This window comes from Barbatula barbatula (genome assembly GCF_947034865.1).
Source record: "Barbatula barbatula genome assembly, chromosome: 18".
Classification (NCBI taxonomy): Eukaryota; Metazoa; Chordata; class Actinopteri; order Cypriniformes; family Nemacheilidae; genus Barbatula; species Barbatula barbatula.
This window is the reverse complement of record NC_136781.1, coordinates 1-23,443: the sequence shown is the minus strand read 5'-3', so window position 1 is coordinate 23,443 and position 23,443 is coordinate 1. Positions and strand designations below refer to the sequence as shown.

General features: G+C 43.4%; 2 protein-coding genes and 1 long non-coding RNA gene across 8 annotated transcripts in view; 2 read left to right on the top strand and 1 right to left on the bottom strand.

Moving 5' to 3' along the window:
• dele1 (DAP3 binding cell death enhancer 1) overlaps positions 1–4,659 on the top strand; it is a gene marked incomplete at its 5' end in the record, with an annotated part of 5,607 nt that extends 948 nt beyond the window's left edge. Inside the window, 10 exons of the mRNA XM_079479407.1 lie at positions 81–177; positions 513–657; positions 768–902; positions 1,000–1,034; positions 1,130–1,211; positions 1,323–1,465; positions 1,561–1,710; positions 2,304–2,387; positions 2,491–2,644; positions 4,093–4,659. Coding sequence (XP_079335533.1) covers positions 81–177; positions 513–657; positions 768–902; positions 1,000–1,034; positions 1,130–1,211; positions 1,323–1,465; positions 1,561–1,710; positions 2,304–2,387; positions 2,491–2,644; positions 4,093–4,331 — 1,264 coding nt within the window. The 3' untranslated portion in view covers positions 4,332–4,659. The remainder of the gene's footprint in view (positions 1–80; positions 178–512; positions 658–767; positions 903–999; positions 1,035–1,129; positions 1,212–1,322; positions 1,466–1,560; positions 1,711–2,303; positions 2,388–2,490; positions 2,645–4,092) is intronic.
• A 2,156-nt stretch (positions 4,660–6,815) lies between these two features.
• apbb2a (amyloid beta (A4) precursor protein-binding, family B, member 2a) lies at positions 6,816–16,153 on the top strand. Of its 6 annotated transcripts, none has more exons than XM_079480105.1 (15): positions 6,829–6,908; positions 7,160–7,285; positions 8,833–9,740; positions 9,823–9,980; positions 10,079–10,210; positions 10,802–10,917; positions 11,008–11,059; positions 11,208–11,342; positions 11,423–11,550; positions 11,955–12,069; positions 12,382–12,457; positions 13,345–13,425; positions 13,501–13,616; positions 13,689–13,871; positions 13,966–15,353. In XM_079480105.1, the coding sequence occupies exons 2-15, from the start codon at positions 7,170–7,172 to the stop codon at positions 14,119–14,121; spliced, it is 2,472 nt and encodes an 823-aa protein (XP_079336231.1). In that variant the 5' UTR covers positions 6,829–6,908; positions 7,160–7,169; the 3' UTR covers positions 14,122–15,353. The 6 variants fall into 6 exon arrangements, with proteins under 6 accessions (XP_079336232.1, XP_079336231.1, XP_079336229.1 ...); XM_079480103.1 differs by having other exon boundaries at positions 6,852–6,908; positions 13,342–13,425; XM_079480102.1 differs by having other exon boundaries at positions 6,852–6,908; positions 7,147–7,285; positions 13,342–13,425.
• Positions 16,154–18,073: 1,920 nt separating this feature from the next.
• On the bottom strand, positions 18,074–20,171 carry LOC306907748. Its single transcript, XR_013787932.1, has 3 exons — positions 19,402–20,171; positions 18,897–19,172; positions 18,074–18,794 (listed from the first exon to the last, which is right to left on the bottom strand). It is a non-coding gene; the product is annotated as an uncharacterized lncRNA (long non-coding RNA).
• Between the last annotated feature and the right edge of the window lie 3,272 nt (positions 20,172–23,443).

The window sequence follows — 23,443 nt, the reverse complement described above, 5'->3', positions numbered from 1 at the left end:
TGTCTGTCTCTCTCTCTCTCTCTCTCTCTCTCTCGCTCTCTCTCTCTCTCTCTCTCTCTCTCGCTCTCTCTGTCTGTCAGTTCTCAGAGGGGTGAAGATCATCAGAATAAGAGGCAAACCTTTCACTTCTGCTACACAGGATCGCCAAAATACACAGCGCTAGATGCAGTTGGCTGGGTACAACACACACACACACACACACACACTGTAACAGCAGGTTAGTTATTATTATAGTTATCATTGTAATGTGAACGGCCATTTAACCTCTCAAACACACCGCTGCAGTCATACACAGAAGACATGATGAAATGATAACATCATGAAGTGTCATTAGGTTGATAATCAATAATGTTCATGACACTTACGGTGTAACTCTAAACTGCTCAAGACGGTTGGATTTGTGACATTTGTTGAATAGAAGAAGTGTGTCACTGTGTACAAGAATATGTGAATCAGACTGTGACTAACATCTTTTGTTTTTGGTGTTAACTTCTCTCTCTCTCTTCCTACAGGGTGCGGCTGCCGTTCTGTTTGTGCAGGTTTGTCGCAGGATTCACTCTCAGTTCTCCTCTCATGCAGATCAGAATTCTGGACCGGTCCAGATCAGAGACGCTGGATTCATTCAGAAATGCACCTACAAGGCTCTGATTGATATCTGTGAGTAGCTGCTAACTGATCGAGACTGTCAGACAATCAGAGAAGATGATAGAAACAATACAAAAGTAGTCAATATCAAGTAAGTGTTTTCCTTACGATGTGTCTCCAAGTCTCGAAGCAGAATGTTTTGCCCAGCGGTGTGACAGTGAGATGTCTGCGGGGGGCGCTACAGACTTCAGAACAGAGTGACAGCAGCCCTGATGGAGATCAGCAGGTGGAGACAGCGAGCAGTTTCCCTCACTCAGGTGAGCACCGGCACACTTTCACTTTTCAGATATCAAATAAACAATCATGTTTCTTACAGATTCAACATTATTAAGATTGTTGATGGTTTCATTTCAGAGGAAACACTTTTTCCTGAACGACCAGAACCAGAGGTAACATTTTCAGCCTGTAACACACAGTCCGTCTGAACATCAGTCGACACTCTTTCATGTTTTTAATCATCATCTCATGTGTGTGTTTTCTGCAGGAATCTTTGACACCAGATGAAGCAGTGCAGAATTTAAAACACACGGCTGACAGCAGTGTACCCATAATCCTCAACATCATGGGTAATTATGACATCACACACACATAGAGCCCTCCGCTGGGAGATTAGAGAATGACATCATCAGGAGTTTTTTTCTGATTGTGTTGTGTGTGTGTGTGTGTGTGTGTATCAGGTCTGGAGAACGCCAAAGCAGGAGATTGTGAAACTGCCTTTTTGTGTTTTCTGGCTTCTGCGCAAAACAACTACAGTAAAGCTCAGTTTAATGTAGGAGTCTGTTATGAGACGGGCCGTGGAGTACAGCAAGACCACAACAAGGTTCACACACACACACACACGTGATGTTTTGTCTCGGTCTGTGCAGTATTACACTTGAGATTGAGAGATGTTGTGTAACTGTAACTGTGTGTTAGGCTGTGCAGTATTACAGACGGGCAGCAGCTGCAGGTCATCATCAGGCTCAGTATCGTTGTGCTAAACTCCTCCTGAGCAGCAGAGGGCAGCAGTTTTCAGACACAGCTCTCTCATACCTGCACACAGCTGCAGATGCTGGACTCACTGAGGTACAACACCTGTGCACAATGACTGCGTCTGAAATGGCATACTGTGACCATACGTACTGAATTTGAATAAGTACCTATCGCCGTTAAAACAGTACGTTCTAAATAGTATAGTAGTAGTGAATACATTTGGGACATACTGCGTCCACCATGTTTTATGGTCATGTGACCCATATGCTCTTTGACCTATGATGTATTTACAACAACCTACACATGAGCGTTGATAAAAACATAATTTAGTCACGAGAAATTCATTTATTGCCATTAACATTAAAAACAGACATCAGCCTTAAAGTTTTCCACTATATTTATTTGATTTAGTTTTTAAATGTGACAGTTGTTCAGCTCCCGTGGCATCATGGGATAGATAAGTGTCCATTAGTAGTAGACCATCCGGATATTTCTCGCCTACTGTTTTGTGTATACTGAGGCTTCAGACATACTATTCATGACTCATACTAATTTTCGCCTGCTATATAGTATGGAAGTGTGTGATTTTGGACGCAGCCAATGACAAATCAAGACGCTTTGATTTCTGATAAATACATCGAGCATCTCTAAACGCACCGCCTCTGTCTGTCTGCCTGTCTCTCCAGGCTCAGATGTATCTGGGAGTTGTGTTGTCAGAGTCTGATGAGATGAAGTCTGTTCATTATTTCAGAAGGGCAGCTCAGAGTGGGGTAACACATGTTATCTTCATACATGCACACACGGTGTTCTAGAGGAAGTCAAAACTGTGTTGTGTGTAAAATGGGCTCATTGTGTGTGTGTGTGTGTGTGTAGGACAGCAGAGCTCTTGTGTTGTTGGCTCAGTGTTATGAAACGGGCTTCGGTGTGTCACAGTGTGTCAGTACTGCAGTCTCACTGTATCAACAGGCCGCTGTCCGAGGAAACAAACAGGCCAGAGACATACTGAGAGACACACACAGAAGAGAAGGTAAACAAACACACACAAACACACACTAGGTGCATTAACATGAGCATTGTAATCGGTCCAATCCGAATGAAAATGCTCCATCTAAAACTTTAATCGGAATATTAAGCACGTAATGACACACAGGACGAGCTCCTGAAGGAAATGACTATTACGTCCGTATGTGGGGTCCTGTCATTCTAAAACTCTTATTACTCTGCTCATTTATGAAGTTTCCCCCAGTCCTTGTTTCAGACTCTCATCCACAGACGCCTTGTTTTCGGCGCACGAAATAGCATTTTAACTGCTAGATATCTATAAGCAAACAACAGTGTGTTTGTCTTTGTGTTGCACTCCGCAAACCAGCCATTGAAAGCGCTCTCGCTGTAATTATATCAAGCACCGGTCAGTTTCTGCAGCGCGGCATGAAGTCGAACACTGATCGTCTCGTGCTGATAAAGTAATTTCTGCTCTTACAATGAACAAGCTGTGGTGTGAGTGTAATAACTCTGGTGTGCGCATGCCACAATTCTTTCCCATTGACATTTAAACACCAGATCTGATACATAACATCACATGTAAACAGTCCAAAATCTTTTTATCGGAAATGAATGACAAAAACATGTGCATGTGAATGTGCCTACTGAGAGACTACTGACTGTTTTCTAATCTAAACTGAAAACTTGTTTTCACGACAACAGGGTTTTGGGGGACTGAAAAGGCAACTTTTGAAAACAGGTTGCAAAGTGAAAGTTTTTGAAAACAATGACATCATACGCAGCGTATCACACGTTCAGTCTGTATTCCCAAAACAATAATGGCGGCCTCCATGCTGTATGTGTGTGCTGCATGAAACACTTGTTATCATTTCTCCAGCAAAAAGTAGATTTACTGCAACACTACAACCAGCGGAGACCGTATATACACAAACTATAAACACACAAACACGCAGATGAAGTGTATTAAAAGTGGGGCGTATGTGCACATAGTGTTTCTTTACAGCGCAACAGCACCATCCATTGGCCTGGCATGCATAATGCAGCGCTTTTACTGCTTTCCCGGATCCGTGTCAATGCAGATCGTTTTGATAACGCTGTTGCGTGTACATTAAACTTTTCCCTTTTTCATCTTGTAAACATACACTAATACACACACACACACACACACACACACACATCTTTCTACACTGTGGGGTCTTACTTTAGTTTATGCTTTTTCTTTTCTCTAAAACAGTGTAAATATTGTATCCTGTAACCCCTAAACCAAACATCACACAAACCTTTCTGCATTTTCAAATTAACATCATTTACTTTGTATGATCAGTGTGAGGGTTAGCACACTGACTGCATGTTTATGTTTATCTGACTTTTGTTGTTAATTGGCTTTGTTTTCATGTGTTTGTATGCGTTTAAATGAGTCATAATATGTCAATATTTCATTCGAATGACACATTTCTGTCTCTGTCCCTTTAGTCCTGCGCTCAATCCGATCTGCTCCTTGCTTCTCTGTGATTGGCCAGTTTAACCTAAACTCCATGCACTCTCAAACATCTGGAGATGTGAAGCCACACCCAAAGCAGCAATGTGATTGGCCGACACAGCCGCTGGCTCATTCATGGAGTACAGGCAGTCTGATGGCACTGCCCTCAATAACACTTCAGACACTGAATACTGAGAGCCGTCATAACGTTTGGACACTAGGGGTGTGCTAACACACACACACACACACACACACACATTTATCAGTGTCATTTTAAAACACTGTTATTCATTTAATGCCACAGGCCACTGGTCCAGTCATTGACTAATGCACACACACACACACAACGTAGCAGAAGAATGTTCTCAGCCAATCAGAGGAGAGATATGCAGTGATGATGTCATTGATGGACAGACTTGGGTGAATGTATGTTATTTGTATGAAAGTGCTGTGTTTACTGGTGCTGAATGACTCAATGTAAATGTAGTCGTACAGACTTTGTGTTTAAATAAACCTTAAAGTACAGACACAAGATTACATGACATCATGAGTGTTGTGTGTGAGATCAGGAACCCGTTTCAATAAGGAGGTTCAAGCAACACTGAGTTAAAATATGAACTTGATTTACTCAGATAATCGCTACTCTGAGGTTTCTGTTTCAGAACAGCTGGTTTCTATCAGTTCAATCCACTCTGAGTAAATTTACTCGAGGTTTAAAAAGACATCATCACTTGAGCGAAGATAATACGATTCACCATGGCAACGCCACGTGACAAAAAGCACTCCGTTTATTTCTCGCCAGTCGAATTGGAGGCACTATATATATATATATATAAACATATATACCTACGATTTTGTCATGTAGGTTAAATCCTTCTGCAATAAAAAGAACATGGCAGCAGCTGAAAATGAAATATAAAAACATCCTTCAGTCCGGTGAGTTTAAATGCTCTTGGTAGTAGGATGCCTGACTGGGAAATGTTTGATATATTTCATAAACTGGCCTTGAAAGTTATGAGGACATGAGAACCGAGCACTGTGGCTGTAGAAGACAAAAAACTGGCGATGCTCGCCCCTGATCCAGCTGTGTGTAACGGAGGTCAGCTAGTGAAGAGCTGTGCAGTGTGTAAGAATCACTCCCGACCAACAGAGACGCGACTACAGACAGACTCTATAGAGACTGCGGTCTTTAGCCTCCTCGTTACAGCGCCCGTCTCTCATTCAGACCGACGGCAGTTTGAAGCTCGCGCTGAACGGGGCGAGTGGGACCTTTTAAATGTGCACCCAATCACAATGGGAAATCCTAAAGGGTATTTAAATTATTAGAGGAGGCAGCAAGACCACATTTATTTGATCAGTTTATTCAGACAGACGTTCACCATTCACCTGCAGTCCTATGAAACTCCTCTTTGATGGTTCTCACAGGAAACTTAACACACATGTATATAAAGTGCTTGAGAGCGATGCACACTTTTCTTACTGCTCTGCATACAGTTGCCTTGCTAACGTGTTCTGCATCCCCCGTGTTATATAGAAAGCTTCCATTAGCAAAGAAACGTAACAGATAATCTGCTCAGATGTAAGAGCGCAGCCACGACGAGTGAGGTTTGTGATGTAAGGATGAAGCAGATTATGAATATATTTAATGGACTGTAAAGAAAAACTGTGCCGCTCAAATAAAACATCCTCCGGATATGATAAAACATCCAAACGGGCTTCACCATATATTCTCTCCCGACGTAAATGTAACTCTCTCTGAATGAATGCAGCTTCCTCATCTACGGGTACTGAATAAACGGACATGCCATTTGAATGTCTGTGTTATAAACTTGTGCGCGATTAAGGAAAACGATTGAAAAAACAAACGGCGTAGGCAAGTTCAACACCACTCGCGCTTCTAAAAGGGGGCGGAGATTGTAACAAACCTCGGGTTAGTGGAATAAAACCTGCTCCTGACCAGGTTAGGTTCACAGAGTAGGTTACTATGGTTACTCACTCTAAGTATAAGATACCTTGATTTCTGAAACAGGCTTGACTTACCCCGCGGTCACGGGTTTGATATACCTCGCGTTCTGAAACTGAAAACCCAGAGTATCCCGTTTTCTGGGGTTAACTAACACTGAGTTTGCATTTACCCTGCTTTCTGAAACGGGTCCCTGATCTGAGGCACGTGTTTCTTATTTTACTTTCAGCAGATGTAAAAGATTTCACTGTCACATGTAAGCACACGGTTTTAACACAATCCTGTGTTTATCTCTTAACAGCAACACCATGCGTGAAATAGAACACAATTAAAACATTCATTCTCTCCTCACAGACGGACACATGTACTGTATATACAAACACCAGATGCTTTTATCCAAAGTGACACAGAGAGTTCAGGGAGCAATAAGAGATATGTCATAAAAGAGCAATAATACAATAGATGCTAATACAAAGATACTAGATTCAACACCTGTGTTTCCTCTCTGATTCATGTTGTTTCTGTCAATGTTTAAAGTGGTTAATGTTTCAGTTAAATGTCATTTATTATTACTTGTAAACACTGGATAAAAACTGTCTACGTACAGTACGTCACACCAGCAGCACTCTCATTTGTCCAATCACGCTGAAGACTCATGAATATTAAGTTGCGTGTCCACGAGACGCATCAGCACGACCTACTTAATATTAATGCCTCATCTCGCGCTCAGCTTTCTGATTGGCCAGTGGACGCGCACAAAGAGCGCATGCGCTGAGAGATCTCGGGCGTCACCTGCAGATCTTCATCAAGCATCATCAGAGACTCGCGCCGCTGCTGCTGCTGCAGGTGAGTGAGTGAGCGAGCGAGCGTCTCTCTCTCTCGACAGATGACGTGATGCTGTGAAGTGTCGCGCTGTGGGTTATCGATGATTCTGATTGATGTGTGGATGGCGTCACGTGCGCATGCAGCTTTGTTGAATTGATCGATGGAGTTATTTCTGCGTTATGCGCGTTATGATCTCGTGTCTCGCGCTCATCGCTGTGTATATGTTGATGATATATGATGACTGTGATGTGTGTTTGAGTGCGCGTCATCAGTTCAGGGCGGATGAACAGACAGACAGACAGACAGACAGACAGGATCCACATTTCACTCAAACATCTCACCCAAGACGACACGATATTGACGCGGCTGTTGTTCTGGAGGTTTTGGCTTTTATACACGTACGTACATATATTTGATTTATTCTTGAACATTTATTGTTCTTGCACATGAAATAATCAAATGTTTCTGTCACGTGATCATACTTTTATACTGTAATGCACTTTATTTATTGCACTATATACTTGCTTTACAAATACCGGTACTGATAATAATAGTGGTATTAATAACTGTATATGATCATGTGATCAATAATACAGTGTCAGTGCTTTTACACGTGTTTAACATTGTTCATGTTAGAGTCGCAATAGTTACAAACTCTTCATGCATTTGTGTTTTGATCCGTTATCTCCAAAAGACCAAAGGTTTTAAAAAGATATTGTTCTGATCATTATAGATACTTGAAGACTGTGATGATTGTGTTGTGGAGATCTGATATTGTGACACTTCTCTGGGCCCAGATGCATAAACTTATTATAGATACTTGAAGACTGTGATGATTGTGTTGTGGAGATCTGATATTGTGACACTTCTCTGGGCCCAGATGCATAAACTTAGTTAAGACTTTAAGTGATAGTTCATTCTGTCATCATTTACTCATCAGGTTGGTTCAACCCTGTTTACATGTCTTTGTTCTGTTAAACACAAGGAAATATATTTGTAAGATGTTTGCAATTTTCAGTTCTGTGACATCATCCACTACCATAGTAGGAAAATAATCATGTATTTTATTGTCCTGTTGAACACAAAGTGAGATGTTTAGAAGTATTTAGTTCTGGAGCATCTTTGACTACCATTGAATTTTTCCTACTATTGGATTCAATGATGTCACAGAAATGTGCTAACATTCTTCCAAATATCTTTCTCTGTGTTATTGAGCAAATGATGACAGCTGTCACTTTCACAGCTTTTCTCACAGACTAGGAATTCATCCGTTTTACTTTTATATTTCAATAAACCCAATCTACCGTTTTATGTATATGATTTAAAGAAGTTATGACCAGTCTTGAAGAACTTGAAGACTAACATCTAAGACTAGTCTAAGCGGCCGCAGGTGTATTGTGTTTAAAATGCTGAGTCGACTAACTTTATTTTCAAAAAGAGTCTGTTTACAGTACCAGTGGTGTGCTCATCTGACTGACACATAGAGACACGTGTGTGTGTGTGTGTGTGTGTGTGTGTGTGTGTGTGTGTGTGCGTGTGCGTGTGTTTGTGCTGATACTGCTGTATAATCACACTGATCTCCAGAGAAAATCTGCAACAAACACATTTTCCTCAACACCCTGTATGTGTGTTTGTGTGTCTGGAGCTGTTTGTGCAGTTTAACTTGAGAACCTTTGCTGACTGTGCAGTTCATGTAAAGATGACCAGGTTTAACACGCACGCACACGCACACACACACACACACACACACACACACGATTTGTCTTTTGGATGTACACAGGTTTGTCTAGATTATTGAGGAGATTTTCACAAGAATTGGATTGAACGCTTTCTTTTGTACGGTGACTGTCTTTCCTTTACAGGCCTGTTGTGAGACGCTGTTGAGATGTTTTCTGTAGCTTCAGATATTAATGCATCTGATCTTTCTGTTTGTTTTTCTTTGCAGTCGATTGTCTTATGCAATGATGTCGCTCCAGAAACCTCCTCTGAGACGCAGCGCATCAACCATAGAATCAACCAATCACAGTGGTCCTCTGTTGACTCCGCCCACTTCCCTCAATCTACGCTCATCGCACAACCAGCAGCTCAACTGTGACACCATAAAGGAGGGCGTGGTCACGGTATCCACGGAAACGCAAAGCTCTGCGGCGCCCCCGAAGAGTTGTCAAAAATTAAGCATGGGCCTAAATCAAAGCCCCGTCCCTTCGGCCCATAGACACGCCAAACCCACCAAATCTGCCTCCTCCTCGTCTCTCCACTGCTCCTCTGCCATCTCCCTCTCGTTCTCCTCATCCAACTCAAAACTTGCTAAAAACGGAACCAACTTTCAACTCAAAGAAGAACGGCTGGACCTCAACAAAAACGACAAGAATCACAACGATGTCATGTGCAGGAGCAGCTGTGATTGGCTGGAGGGCAAAGACAACCAGAAGAACCCTGCAATCAGAAGAAGAACCAAGAGTTTTCTAGAATACCATCGAGAGGAGAAGGTGTCCGTCAGCCCCGAGAAAGACCTCGTCACGCAGGAGGAGAAGCACCTCCTCTCCAAGCTGGAGGTGCAGACATGGGCTAAAGAGAACCGTGTGGAGGCCCACCTGACCCTCCCCCAAAACCACCTGCTCCTGTTGACCGGCGAGGAGGAGCGGAGCCTCAAACCGCTGGAGGTTTACCGGTGCCCTGACAACGAGCGGCCCAGAGACGACTCCACCGATGCCGAGAGGAGAGGAGAGGAGGCTGACGGCTCACCCGCACCGCCTGAAAAACAGGTGGAGGAGGAGGAGGAGGAGGAAGATTCCAGCTGGACGACACTCTCACAGGAGAGTCCATCTGTAGAGAGTCCTCGTGAGAACGCAGGTGTCTGTCTCTACACGTGTGTACGTGTATCTGTGGTTGTTATGAGGACAAACATCTGTGGTGACACGTGTGTGTGTTTTAGGTGTTTGGGAGGAAGGTTGTCAGGGGGTGCATGTGTCACGGGAGAGTTTTTGGCATGACACCGTCCAGCGGAAGCCTTCTGAATCCCGTGAAGTGAAGACAGACGAGGAGGTGAAGAGCGTCTGCATGTCTGTACCGCCCCCTAGAGCTCAGAGTGAGGTACAACACAGACACACTCTTCTCTTCTGTGTTACTGCTGAGAATACAGTGTAGTCATGTGTGTGTGTGTGTGTGTGTGTGTGTGTGTGTGTGTTTAGAGGCCCAGCAGTATAATATCAGACAGTTCAGTGGAGCCGGTTCCCTCACCAGCAGCTTCATCACACTCTTCTTTTTCACTGTGTTATGAGGCCATGGGACGAGCTGCTTGTGTCCTTAACAACAACTACCTGGTGAACATGCGCGCACCCACCCACCCACACACGCACCCACCCAGACACGCACCCACACACACGCACGCTCGCACACGCACGCTCATTCACGCATGCACGCACACACACACACACACACACACGCATGCACATTCACGCATGCACACACGCACACGCACGCACGCACGCACACACACATTCACGCACACACACCCACACACACGCACAGTCACGCATGCACGCACACACACACACACCCACACGCATGCACATTCACGCATGCACGCACACACACGCACACACACCCACACGCATGCACATTCACGCATGCACGCACACACACACACACGCACGCACACACACATTCACGCACACGCACGCACACATTCAGGCATGCGCACACCCACACGCACACACACACACGCACACACACACATACATGCACACTCACATGCGCACTCACGTGCACTCGTTCTTCCAAATATCTTCCTTTGTGTTGAAGTGTGATTCACACACATGAACCTTCATCAAGAAGAACTTCTGTTAAATATCTGAGTGATTTACAAACGGCTTCATCCAGTTTTAAAGCGAGACTAAATGATTTCTTGATAGGACCCGTCAGAAGCTTCTGAGCCCAAAGAGAGAGAGACTCAAGGAGAAGAGGTGAGAGAGGGAGAGCGAGAGAGTTTGGGAGCTCATGGTGGACCGTACAGCTTCATTAATCACAGGTGAAGAAGAAGAAATGGTGTGTGTGTGTGTGTGTGTGTGTGTCAAGTGGGAATGATTGTGTGTCTCTGCTTCTCTTGTTTTCTCTCTAGAGCTCAAGTTCCTGCAGATACACTCATACCCATCAATGACATGGACACACAGGTACAAACACACCTCATCCTCTGTGTGTGTGTGTGTGCAGCGGCTGAATAATGTGACGACACTGACACCGTGTGGCTACTGCAGGATATGAAAAACCCTTGAAGACAAACGTGATGTTTGATTTTAGGACTGTGTGTGCGTGTGACAGGTGTTCTGGGTAAATTATCTGGGCTGGCTGGAGGTCACAGATGTACAGGTGATGTCCAGTAAGAGCGGCTCTGTGATCCGTGACTGCGTTGAGCAGCTTCAGCGAGAGCACGAGCACACAGGAGACAGAGCTGAGGTGAGCCGCAGACGCCCGCAGACTATACATCTCCTCTTATCTCATTAATGACGCTCACGTGTGTCTGTTCTCTCTGTCAGGGTCAAGCGATGCTATTGGTTCTTCAGGACGTCACTCTTACGCTGATGGACCCCATGGATCACACCCTCCTCCACTCTCTGCCAATCAGCTGCATCCGTGTGTGGGGAGTGGGGCGGGGCCTCAGGAGGTCAGAAGTCATTTCACTGAAAGCTCTGCAATGTGATGATGTTTGTTAACGTCTTCCTCTGCCTCAGCGCTTCCGCTGACCGTTTGATAAGCGTAAGCTCTCTGTATTTTCCTGCACTTAAAGGGTCATATTGTATGGCTACAACCAACATGATTGTGTGTATTTGATGTACTACAGTGTGTTTACGTGATTTACGGCTAAAAAAAACCCATTAGGTTTCATGTACCGTGCATTAGTGTCGCCCCTCTGTGCCGCGCCGTTCTGAAACACCTCGATTTGTAACAAAGACCATCGTGCTGTCTGCTCTGATTGGCCAGCTACCCCAGTGCGTTGTGTTTCACTGGTACACATTTATAAGTGGTTCATTATTTACTGGTTCTCAGACATTTGTCTCTGTGTTTCAGGGATTTTGCATATGTGGCCCAAGACAAGAACACGCGTGTGTTTAAATGTCACGTGTATGAATGTGACGGTCCAGCAGAATCCATCGGCAGCAGTCTGACACAGATCTGTTCAAAGGTGAGACACAGAGATCTGAGATGACATCTTTAATGCTTCTGTCACCCAGATCAGAGTGTGTTTGTCAGTCAAACATGATTACACACTTCAGTCACTGCACTTGTGTTGCTGGTGTATTGTGATGTTCTGACGTGTGTTTGAGATCAATCTGTTCATCATCACATTAAACACACAGATTCATTCGAATGGACACACTGACATCACATTCTGTTACTGTTACACATTAGATGTCTACAGACAGACAGACAGACAGGTGCGTGTCAGATGGTGTGTGTCTGTGTGTTTTCTCAGTTGTGTGTTTGTTTTTTTCAGATTATGGCCGAGCGGAAGAGTTTGAGTTCTGCTGTTGAAGTTTCATCACACTTCAGTTCTGATGTTCCTCTACGAGGTTTGAGCTTCACATCATCATTCAAACGGCACGGCACAACACTGCACAACACGGCACGGCACAACACGGCACAACACGACACAGCACGGCACAACACGACACAGCACGGCACAACACGACACAGCACGGCACGACACGACACGGCACGGCACAACACGACACGGCACAGCACAACACGGCACAGCACGACACAGCACGACACAGCACGGCACAACACGACACAGCACGGCACAACACGACACAGCACGGCACAACACGGCACAACACAGCACGGCACAACACGACACAGCACGACACAACACGACACAGCACGGCACAACACGACACAGCACGACACAACACGACACAGCACGGCACAACACGACACAGCACGGCACAACACGACACAGCACGGCACAACACGACACAGCACGGCACAACACGACACAGCACGGCACAACACGACACAGCACGGCACAACACGGCACAGCACGGCACAACACGACACAGCACGGCACAACACGACACAGCACGGCACAACACGGCACAGCACGGCACAACACGGCACAGCACGGCACAACACGGCACAGCACGGCACAACACGACACAGCACGGCACAACACGACACAGCACGGCACAGCACGACACAGCACGGCACAGCACGGCACAACACGGCACAGCACGGCACAACACATCACTGCTGTCACATGTGATGTGAAGAGTATTAACACAGGAAAATAACAGAAATACAAAAAACATTATTTTTGCCAAGTGAACAAAAAGTCACTGCAAAGAAAAAGCTTTATCTCTGAATGTGTTGTGGAGATGAACATGTAGAAGAGTGAAAGCGTGAGAGTGTGTGTGTGTGAGTGTGTTTCTCATGTGTGTGTTTCTCTGTTTCTCAGTAGAGTTTCCAACACCGAAGACGAAACTACAGCAGAGCTTCCATGTGCTGTACCTGGGAAGCACATCAGTGCCGAGACCTACAGGTGAAACACACACACACACACACAGCTCTCTCTACATTCAGATTTCCTGAGGTGTGTGTGTGTGTTGTGTGTCAGGGATGGATATGATTAACGGAGCGATCAACAGTCTGATGTCCAGTGCAGGGAAGGAGGACTGGACCCCCGTCCTGCTGAACATCGCCGATGCCTCCATTACTGTTTTCAAAGAGAAGGTGAGAGAGATCTGCTGTGATGATGTCACTGACATGTGACTGATGTGTATTTGTGTGATTTCATTAAAACAGGAAGAAGAGGAGGAGGTGTTGGTGGAGTGTCGCGTACGGTTTCTCTGCTTCATGGGTGTTGGACGTGACGTCCACACGTTTGCCTTCATCATGGACACGGGAAAGCAGCACTTTTTGTGTCACATGTTCTGGTGTGAACCCAACGCTGGAGGCGTGTCAGAGGCCATGCAGTCAGCGTGTGTGGTCAGTCAAACACACACACACACCTTACAAGTGTCATGTACTTTGTTTTTATTTTTATCTCTCTCTCTCTCTCTGTCTCTCTCTCTGTGTTCAGCTGGGATATCAGAAGTGTCTGGGGAAAAAAAGCTCTTCAGCTCCGCCCCCTGCCGACTCCGTCACGCACCGTGTGACGTCCAGCATGAAGCGAGGCGTTCAATCAATCATAGACAGTCTGAAAAAGAAACCCGCCCCTGACGTTCCCCACCAATGACAGAACAGAGAACCTTTGAAGGACAGCTGGGGTGTGTATGCAAGAGCCTGCAGATGTCACACAGCGCTTTATGAAACTCATCTCACCTTTGAACTTTGACCTCAGTCATGTCAGATGCTGAATGAAGCATGTTTCTGCCTTACACCGCTCACATTCTCACTGGATTCTGTTGAAATGATTAATTTTTTGAGTGTAAATTGTTCAGGTGAGGAAAGGTTTGTGTCACGTGTTCCCATCGCTGATGTTACAATATCATCATCATCCACCAGAGCTGAACTGTAATAGCTGCGTCTTGAGAGATCACAAGATGATTGTTTCTCTGACCATGAACACACTCAAACTCTGTCAGTTGACAGACAGAAATGAGAATTCTGTCATCATTTATTCATCCTCACATCCTGTCAAACTTCAGAACACAAAAGAAGAAATTTTGAAGAATGTTGAAAACCAAACACTGAACTCCATTGACTTCCATTGTATGAACTCAAAACAACTGGAACATTTCTCAAAATATCTTCTTTTGTGTTCCACTGAAGACACACAGGTTTATAAACACACTAGAGAATAGATGATGACAGTATTGAGATGTCTCACACACCAGTCAAACAGTATTTAACTGGTGTCTTTCTCTCTTTTTAAACATCTGTTTATATATATTTAAATCCTCTCTGCTCATGACATCAAATCCTGTTTGTCATTATGTGTCTGATCTCTTATCTTGCAAAGTTTTGGATTTCAGTTGAATATGGAGAATTTTGCTGGTGTTAAAGATTTGTGTTTTAATATTTAACAGTATTTGTATATTTATTTAACAGACGCTTTTATTCAGAAGCCCTTACAAATGAGAAGCATTGACAGCAATGAATATATTTCATGTCTGCTTTAAGCTTCACATGTCAATGTTTTATCAACACACTGTATGACCAAACTCAAATCTAAGAAGAGCTAAACCATACCACATTTTACACCATATTCATGTAAACTCTAAAACAAAAGTTTCTGTCAGCTTTAACACTGGATGTTTAGAAAGTAAAGATTACAAACGAATAAATGATCAGTCCTGTGTGAGGACCGAATCCTGACAGACAGTAAACAAGTCATTTTTATTCATGCTCAAAACAAAAAGCATAAACAGTGTATACAGTCAATTGTTGTCAGATTATAAAACATCACTAATTGATACATTAAGAAAATATGTTTAAGATACAAATAAAATCAATAAGATATATTGTTCAAAGTTCTTTTTTCTGTAATCCAGGATACCTCGCCATTCTCAGTCTAACATTTGGTATATGAATGACAAAACCAGGGAAGATGAAAGCAGTTTCATCAGAATGACCACAAAACAAACAGCTAAAGCAAATATCATTTTGTTCTCCGATAATTACATTACATTTTAATAACATTGTGCTTTTCCCAATTTTCCTTGTTGCAAAGCAGCTTTCCATAAATTATCGTTTAAAAAATATCAATAATAATTGTATACTTTACATTTAGGTATTAAGCGGATGCTTTCATCCAAAGAGGCAAGGAATCAATGAAGCATTAAATCCTTCAGCATTAGAAGAAGAAGAAGAAGAAGAAGAAGAAGAAGAAGTGCTATAATGAGTAACCAGGTTAACCTGTCGGGAGAAAAAAGGAGTTTGTTTTTTTACTTCAGTATATGTTCTTAAGATTAAGATGGTGGTGATGGTTTGCAGTGTAACACTTGTTATGACATCTCTTTACTGGTTGAAAGGGAGTGATGTGGAAGCCTTCACACCTAACGTCTTCTACTGCAATATTTCAATATGATATTATGAAATATGAACAAGATTCATCTACGATTGTTTCTGCAGGCTGACAGAAAGCATCCTTTAGTGACAGGAATATCAAGCAAATGAATGAAGACAGTTAACACAGAATGAACATTTCTTCATAAAACAACAACCCACAATGTGATGGAATCCATAAATGAATAGTTTATTTGCAAATACAGAAAACTGTGTTTAAACGTAACGTTTAAAATCATGTTATCTTATTGTCTTTTGTGTTGTATTATTGAGTTATTAACCAAAACAACCCAACTGCAGTTTGATGCTATTATTTGGAACAGGGCCGTGCACAGACATTTTGAGGGGCAGTGGCCTAAACCAAAAAAAGGGGCACTAAGGGGGTGGTTGCTTGTTAACACAAATTATCCAGTTATTAGAAAATATACAATTAAAAAAGAATTCAGCACACGCTCAAATACATTTTAGACTTTATTGTAGATGTTTTGATAGAACATACTCTAACCAGGGGTGTTCTTCATACCACTGTCCCTGAAAAGAACGTACTTGTTCATTGTATCACATTGTACATTATATTGTCTTTTTTTACATGCACAGGATCTGATGGATTTTGTAACTGAAGCAAAAACGCAAATGCTTCTGGCTTTTTCTCCCTTGTGTACATGGCAGTGGCTGCCTCACTCTCCATTTCATCCTGCCCGCATCTGTCTCTTCCCTCTCTGTCTCATTGCATTGCCTTTCTTTCTCATTCTGAACTTTTTCTGTCTCTGACTCAGTTCCAAGACCTTCACTTTTACTCTGTTGAGTTTATTCTGAGGCAGTTCATCTTAATAGAGTGAGTTTGAATAACAATCATATCCCAAATACAATTGTTAGGCTTAGTGCTAATTCAATTTATGTTCTTGTAATATAACTACTCTTCCATTCAAATAATTTAATGTCTATCTTTCTTTTTATCAAACTCTAGCATATTCAGAATCCTTTACTGTCAGCCAGTTTAACAACACTTACCTGTAAGTGGCTGATTTACAACATCTCACTCGTGGTCCTGCTTGACCTTAGTGCTGCGTTTGATACCGTAGACCATAACATACTTCTAGATCGCTTACACAATTATACCGGTATTGAGGGACAGGCACTACAATGGTTTAGATCTTACTTGTAAGACAGACATCAATTTGTCCATTTAAATGGGGAATCATCAAATCTAACGCAAGTAAATTATGGATTACCTCAGGGATCGGTTCTGGGACCCGTGCTGTTCTCCATATACATGCTGCCCCTCGGAAACATTATTAAAAAACATGGAATTAGCTTCCATTGCTATGCAGATGATACTCAGCTATATATCTCATCAAGACCAGATGATTCCTCCCAGCTATCCAAATTGGCAGAGTGCATTGAAGATATACAACATTGGATGACCTGTAATTTCCTTCTTTTAAATTCTAATAAAACAGAAATATTACTTATCGGACCAAAGACACGCAAACCAAATATTTCTGATTATAAACTGCAAGTTGAAGGATGTACTGTTACTCCAACAAATACAGTAAAAGATCTAGGCGTTATATTAGACAGCAAGCTTTCTCATACGTAGCACCTAAACTCTGGAATAACCTTCCTGATATTATTCCAGGATCAGACACACTCGCCCAATTTAACTCTAGATTAAAGACACATCTTTTCAGCAAAGCATTCACTTAATGCAAAATATGCTAAATAAACAACCAGGAGATGCTGACATTAGATATTATTTACTAGGCGTTATATATCAAATTAAACTAATCATGTACTGTGTTTTACCTTTTCCCCTGTAAAGCTGCTTTGGAACAGTGCACATTGTGAAAAGAGCTATATAAATAAAATTTGAATTGAATTCAAATCCTCTCCGAGCCTGCCTCTGCCTCATCTTCAATGGAGTAATAAGTAATAGACATTTAATTTCAATATACAACTCATTTAGAGCCTATGATGTGTTAGTCAGAACTAAGACAAGTGATTACAATGGGAAATATATTGACAAGAATTAAACTGGAGCTTTGAATCCATGTTTGCAGTGTTGCCTTTAACAGCCTCCCTTCGCTCTTTCTCTCTCGGTCTTCTTTTTTGTGAAGGCATTGTTGTACATTTGGGGGGGGATTGTCTACAAAGTGTGCCAACAACAGGACATTATGAGTACAATCATTTGATTAGACAAGCAGCTAACTTTAATTCTAAAAACGCGGATATGTTGTACAAGTTGTTAGCACTAGTAGAAGACCAAGAGCAAAACATTACCGACATACAAAAAATAAATAATACCAAATGACAAATTTTGCAGATTAAACCACAGTCTCTTGCATAACCGACCTGTTAATGCGACAGCTTTCGTTAACTCCATAGGTTCAATCTCAGTTTCAAGAGACTCAGAGAGCGCGCTGCCCAGAGACACTGTGAGTGATGCTGCGGAGCGAGCGGGAAAACCTGGAGCGGAATACTTTGAGTGGAGCGGTGGGCGATGGGAAGAGGGGCACCTCAGTCGATGAGGGCAGAGGGGCAGTGGCTCTAGCCACCGGGCCACCCCCCTGTGCACGGCCCTGAGAATGTACAATAAAACATGACTTTTCAAATGATATTTGAACAGTCAGCGAGGAATCCCGGATGGTTTACTGCTTCCGCTGCTGATGGTGAAAGAAAGGTCGATCTGAAGAGGGCAGCCTCAGGTATGTGTGGCCGGGGTTTGACTGGACCGCAGGGAACAAGATGACCGGAGGGAACGTGATGGTCGCCGGCCGCAGCACCTCCTGACGTCTTCTCAGCGGAGTAACAGATGAAAAATGACCGCTGGTGGACACTACAGCCATTCCCGAACCCTTCAAACTCCTATGGGATGAACCGGAGAAAGAGGCGCGGCCTGTCCTGGATAAAACACCCACAGCGGGCCGTTGAGAACCAGCCGAGATATCTTGAGACATAAAAAGATAATAAGCTGGTGATTTGTGATATGAAATGAAGCACTACATGTTCTCATCTCAGCACTCTGTGATGGTTGTGATGATCCGCTGATGTTATGATGACTGACTGACGCTGTAGAAACTCTAGACGGGATTGGTCGGTCTTGGATGCGTGTGGGTGTGACTGCTCAGAACGCCTTTGATTGGCAGGTGCTCCGCCGGACCTCTGGACACTCCCTTGTTTTTTGATTGGCTGGTTTGGAAGGACGTCACGTAACAAGCCTTCGGCAGCAGCAGCGCGAGCGAGAACATGGTGAAGTGTTTCTATCGCTTCTGCTTCAGGCTGTAAAAGATTAAAAACACAATTCATCTCCTCTGATTCCTCAATGACAGACACCTGGATCACACACACACACACACACACACCAGAGTGTACAGTGACTGAAGTAAATCACATTGTGTAGAATAAACACATCAGATGCTCGACCATGAATCTGTCGTTTATTTCACTCGTCATAATAAATAAATGCCACATTGCTTTAATTTATACAGACTTGAATCTCTTTATTTACAGATGAAGTCACTGTGAAGTGTTTTGTTAGTAAACCATCTCATCTCACTCCCGCCTCTTTCAATCCAACAATTGTGTGAGGGGGATAGACTACAGTGCTGATTGGCTGAGTGTGGGAGGAGGCGGGGCCACAGTCACATCAGAGTTCAGATCTTAAGAATGTTGAGATGAGTTTGACTTCATGATCAGACCGCTCGAGATACTCTGATGTCACACTCCCATCGGTCTGCGCATCGCTACGTGAAGTCAAACACAACAAAACAAAGACAAGAGAGAGAGCAAGAGAAATCGCTGAATAATTCACCCAAAATAAAAACTTTTTTAAAGAAGCTTTTAAATTATTGATATTCTAATAAAGTTAAGAATGATTTCTAGAAAAAATGGAGACTAAAAAAAGTCAGACTAGCTTCAAGATTATTGATGCCAGGCAACATTGGCTTCTGCATATGATGTGACCAATCACAATGCAGCAATAAACATGACAGCCAATGAGATTGCAGATACTTGATGGACAGCAGTATAAAACACCTTCCACTGAGAGTCCATGATAACAGAACTTTCATTTGTGTGGTGAAGTATTATTTTCAGGTAAAATAACACATGAAGAGAAGGGGGGGGGAGAGCAGGTGTGTATGAATGTGTGTGTGTGTGGGGGGGGGGTAAGATAAGGTGCTCTGGCCCCTCAGGTTTGGCCCCTCAGTTGCTTAGCAACAGTTCTGTCGCCGTCTCTACGTCCCAGGATTTTGATGACAGCGCCACTATAACAGCGTTCTGTGAAGAGAAAGTTTCCACTGTCAGTGACACACACACACACACACACACCAAACATGTGACACACCAAACACACCACACACACATACACACACATATCACACACCAAACACATCACACACCAAACACACATCACACACCACACACACACACACACACACCAAACACATCACACACACACCAAACACACATCACACACCACACACACACACACTAACATACACACCAAACACATCACACACACACACCAAACACACATACACATCACACACCAAACACATCACACACACACCAAACACACATCACACACCACACACACACACACTAACATACACACCAAACACATCACACACACACACCAAACACACATACACATCACACACCAAACACATCACACACACACCAAACACACATCACACACCACACACACACACACACACACACATCACACACACACCAAACACACATCACACACCACACACACACACACACACACACACACATATCACACACCAAACACATCACACACACACCAAACACACATCACACACCACACACACACACACACACATATCACACACCAAACACATCACACACACACCAAACACACATCACACACCACACACACACACACTAACATACACACCAAACACATCACACACACACACCAAACACACATACACATCACACACCAAACACACATACACATCACACACCAAACACATCACACACACACACACACACACACACACACACACACACCAAACACATCACACACCACACACACACACACTAACATACACACCAAACACATCACACACACACACCAAACACACATACACATCACACACCAAACACACATACACATCACACACCAAACACATCACACACACACACACACACACACACACACCAAACATTTGACACACCAAACACACCACACACACACACACATATATCACACACCAAACACACACACACACATCACACACCAAACACATCACACACACCAAACATATGACACACCAAACACACACGCACATATCACACACCACACACACACACACACACACTAACATACACATCACACACACACACACACACACCACACACACCAAACACACCACACACACCACACACACATACACATCACACACCAAACACATCACACACACACACACACACACACACACACATCACACACACACCAAACACAGTGCACAATACACACACCAAACACATCACACACACACCAAACACACACACACACTAACATACACACCAAACACATCACACACACACACCAAACACATCACACACACACACACACATCACACACACACCAAACACACTGCACAATACACACACCAAACACATCACACACACACCAAACACACACACTTACATACACACCACACACACACCAAACACACCACACACACCAAACACATCACACACACACCAAACACACACACACACTAACATACACACCAAACACATCACAAACACACACCAAACACATCACACACACACACACACACACACACACACACCAAACACATCACACACACACACACCAAACACATCACACACACACCAAACACATCACACACACACACTTACATACACACCACACACACACCAAACACATCACACACACACCAAACACATCACACACACACACACACCAAACACATCACACACCAAACACACACACTAACACCAAACACACACACTAACATACACACCAAACACATCACACACACATCACACACACACCAAACACATCACACACACACCAAACACATCACATACACACACACACTTACATACACACCACACACACACCAAACACATCAGACACACACACCAAACACACACACTAACATACACACCAAACACATCACACACACACACACACACCAAACACATCACACACACACACACACACCAAACACATCACACACACACCAAACACATCACACACACCAAACACATCACACACACACACCACACACACACCAAACACATCACACACACCAAACACATCACACACACACCAAACACATCACACACACCAAACACACCGCACAATACACACACCAAACACACCAAACATATCACACACACACCAAACACATCACACACACACACACACACCAAACACATCACACACACACACACACACACACACACACCAAACACATCACACACACACCAAACACATCGCACACACACACACACACACACACACACACACACACACACACCAAACACATCACACACACACCAAACACATCACACACACAACAAACACATCACACACACACCGCACAACACACACACCAAACACATCACACACACACCTAACACATCACACACACACCTAAAACATCACACACACCAAACATATCACACACACCAAACACACACAAACACCAAGCACATCACACACACACACAAAACTAACATACACACCAAACACACACAAACACCAAGCACATCACACACACACACAAAACTAACATACACACCAAACACACACACTAACATACATCCCAAACACATCACACACACACCAAACTAACAACACCAAACACACACACCAAAAACATCACAGACACACCAAACACATCTCACACCAAGCAAATCACACACACCAAGCACATCACACACCAAGCACATCACACACACACACACACACACACCAAACACATCACACACACACACACACACACACACACACCAAACACATCACACACACACACACACACACCAAACACATCACACACACACACACACACACACACACACACCAAACACATCACACACACACCAAACACATCGCACACACACACACACACACACACACACACACACACACCAAACACATCACACACACAACAAACACATCACACACACACCGCACAACACACACACCAAACACATCACACACACACCTAACACATCACACACACACCTAAAACATCACACACACACCTAATACATCACACACACCAAACATATCACACACACCAAACACACACAAACACCAAGCACATCACACACACACACAAAACTAACATACACACCAAACACACACAAACACCAAGCACATCACACACACACACAAAACTAACATACACACCAAACACACACACTAACATACATCCCAAACACATCACACACACACCAAACTAACAACACCAAACACACACACCAAAAACATCACAGACACACCAAACACATCTCACACCAAGCAAATCACAAAC

Bases quoted from the DNA above. Each gene is read 5' to 3' on its own strand.
- apbb2a (XM_079480104.1), top strand. From the start codon at position 7,170: ATGAACAGACAGACAGACAGACAGACAGACAGGATCCACATTTCACTC. The intron at 11,060-11,207 runs GTACAAACACAC...TGCGTGTGACAG, and splicing joins TCAATGACATGGACACACAG to GTGTTCTGGGTAAATTATCT. The intron at 12,458-13,341 runs GTTTGAGCTTCA...TCTGTTTCTCAG, and splicing joins TTCTGATGTTCCTCTACGAG to TAGAGTTTCCAACACCGAAG.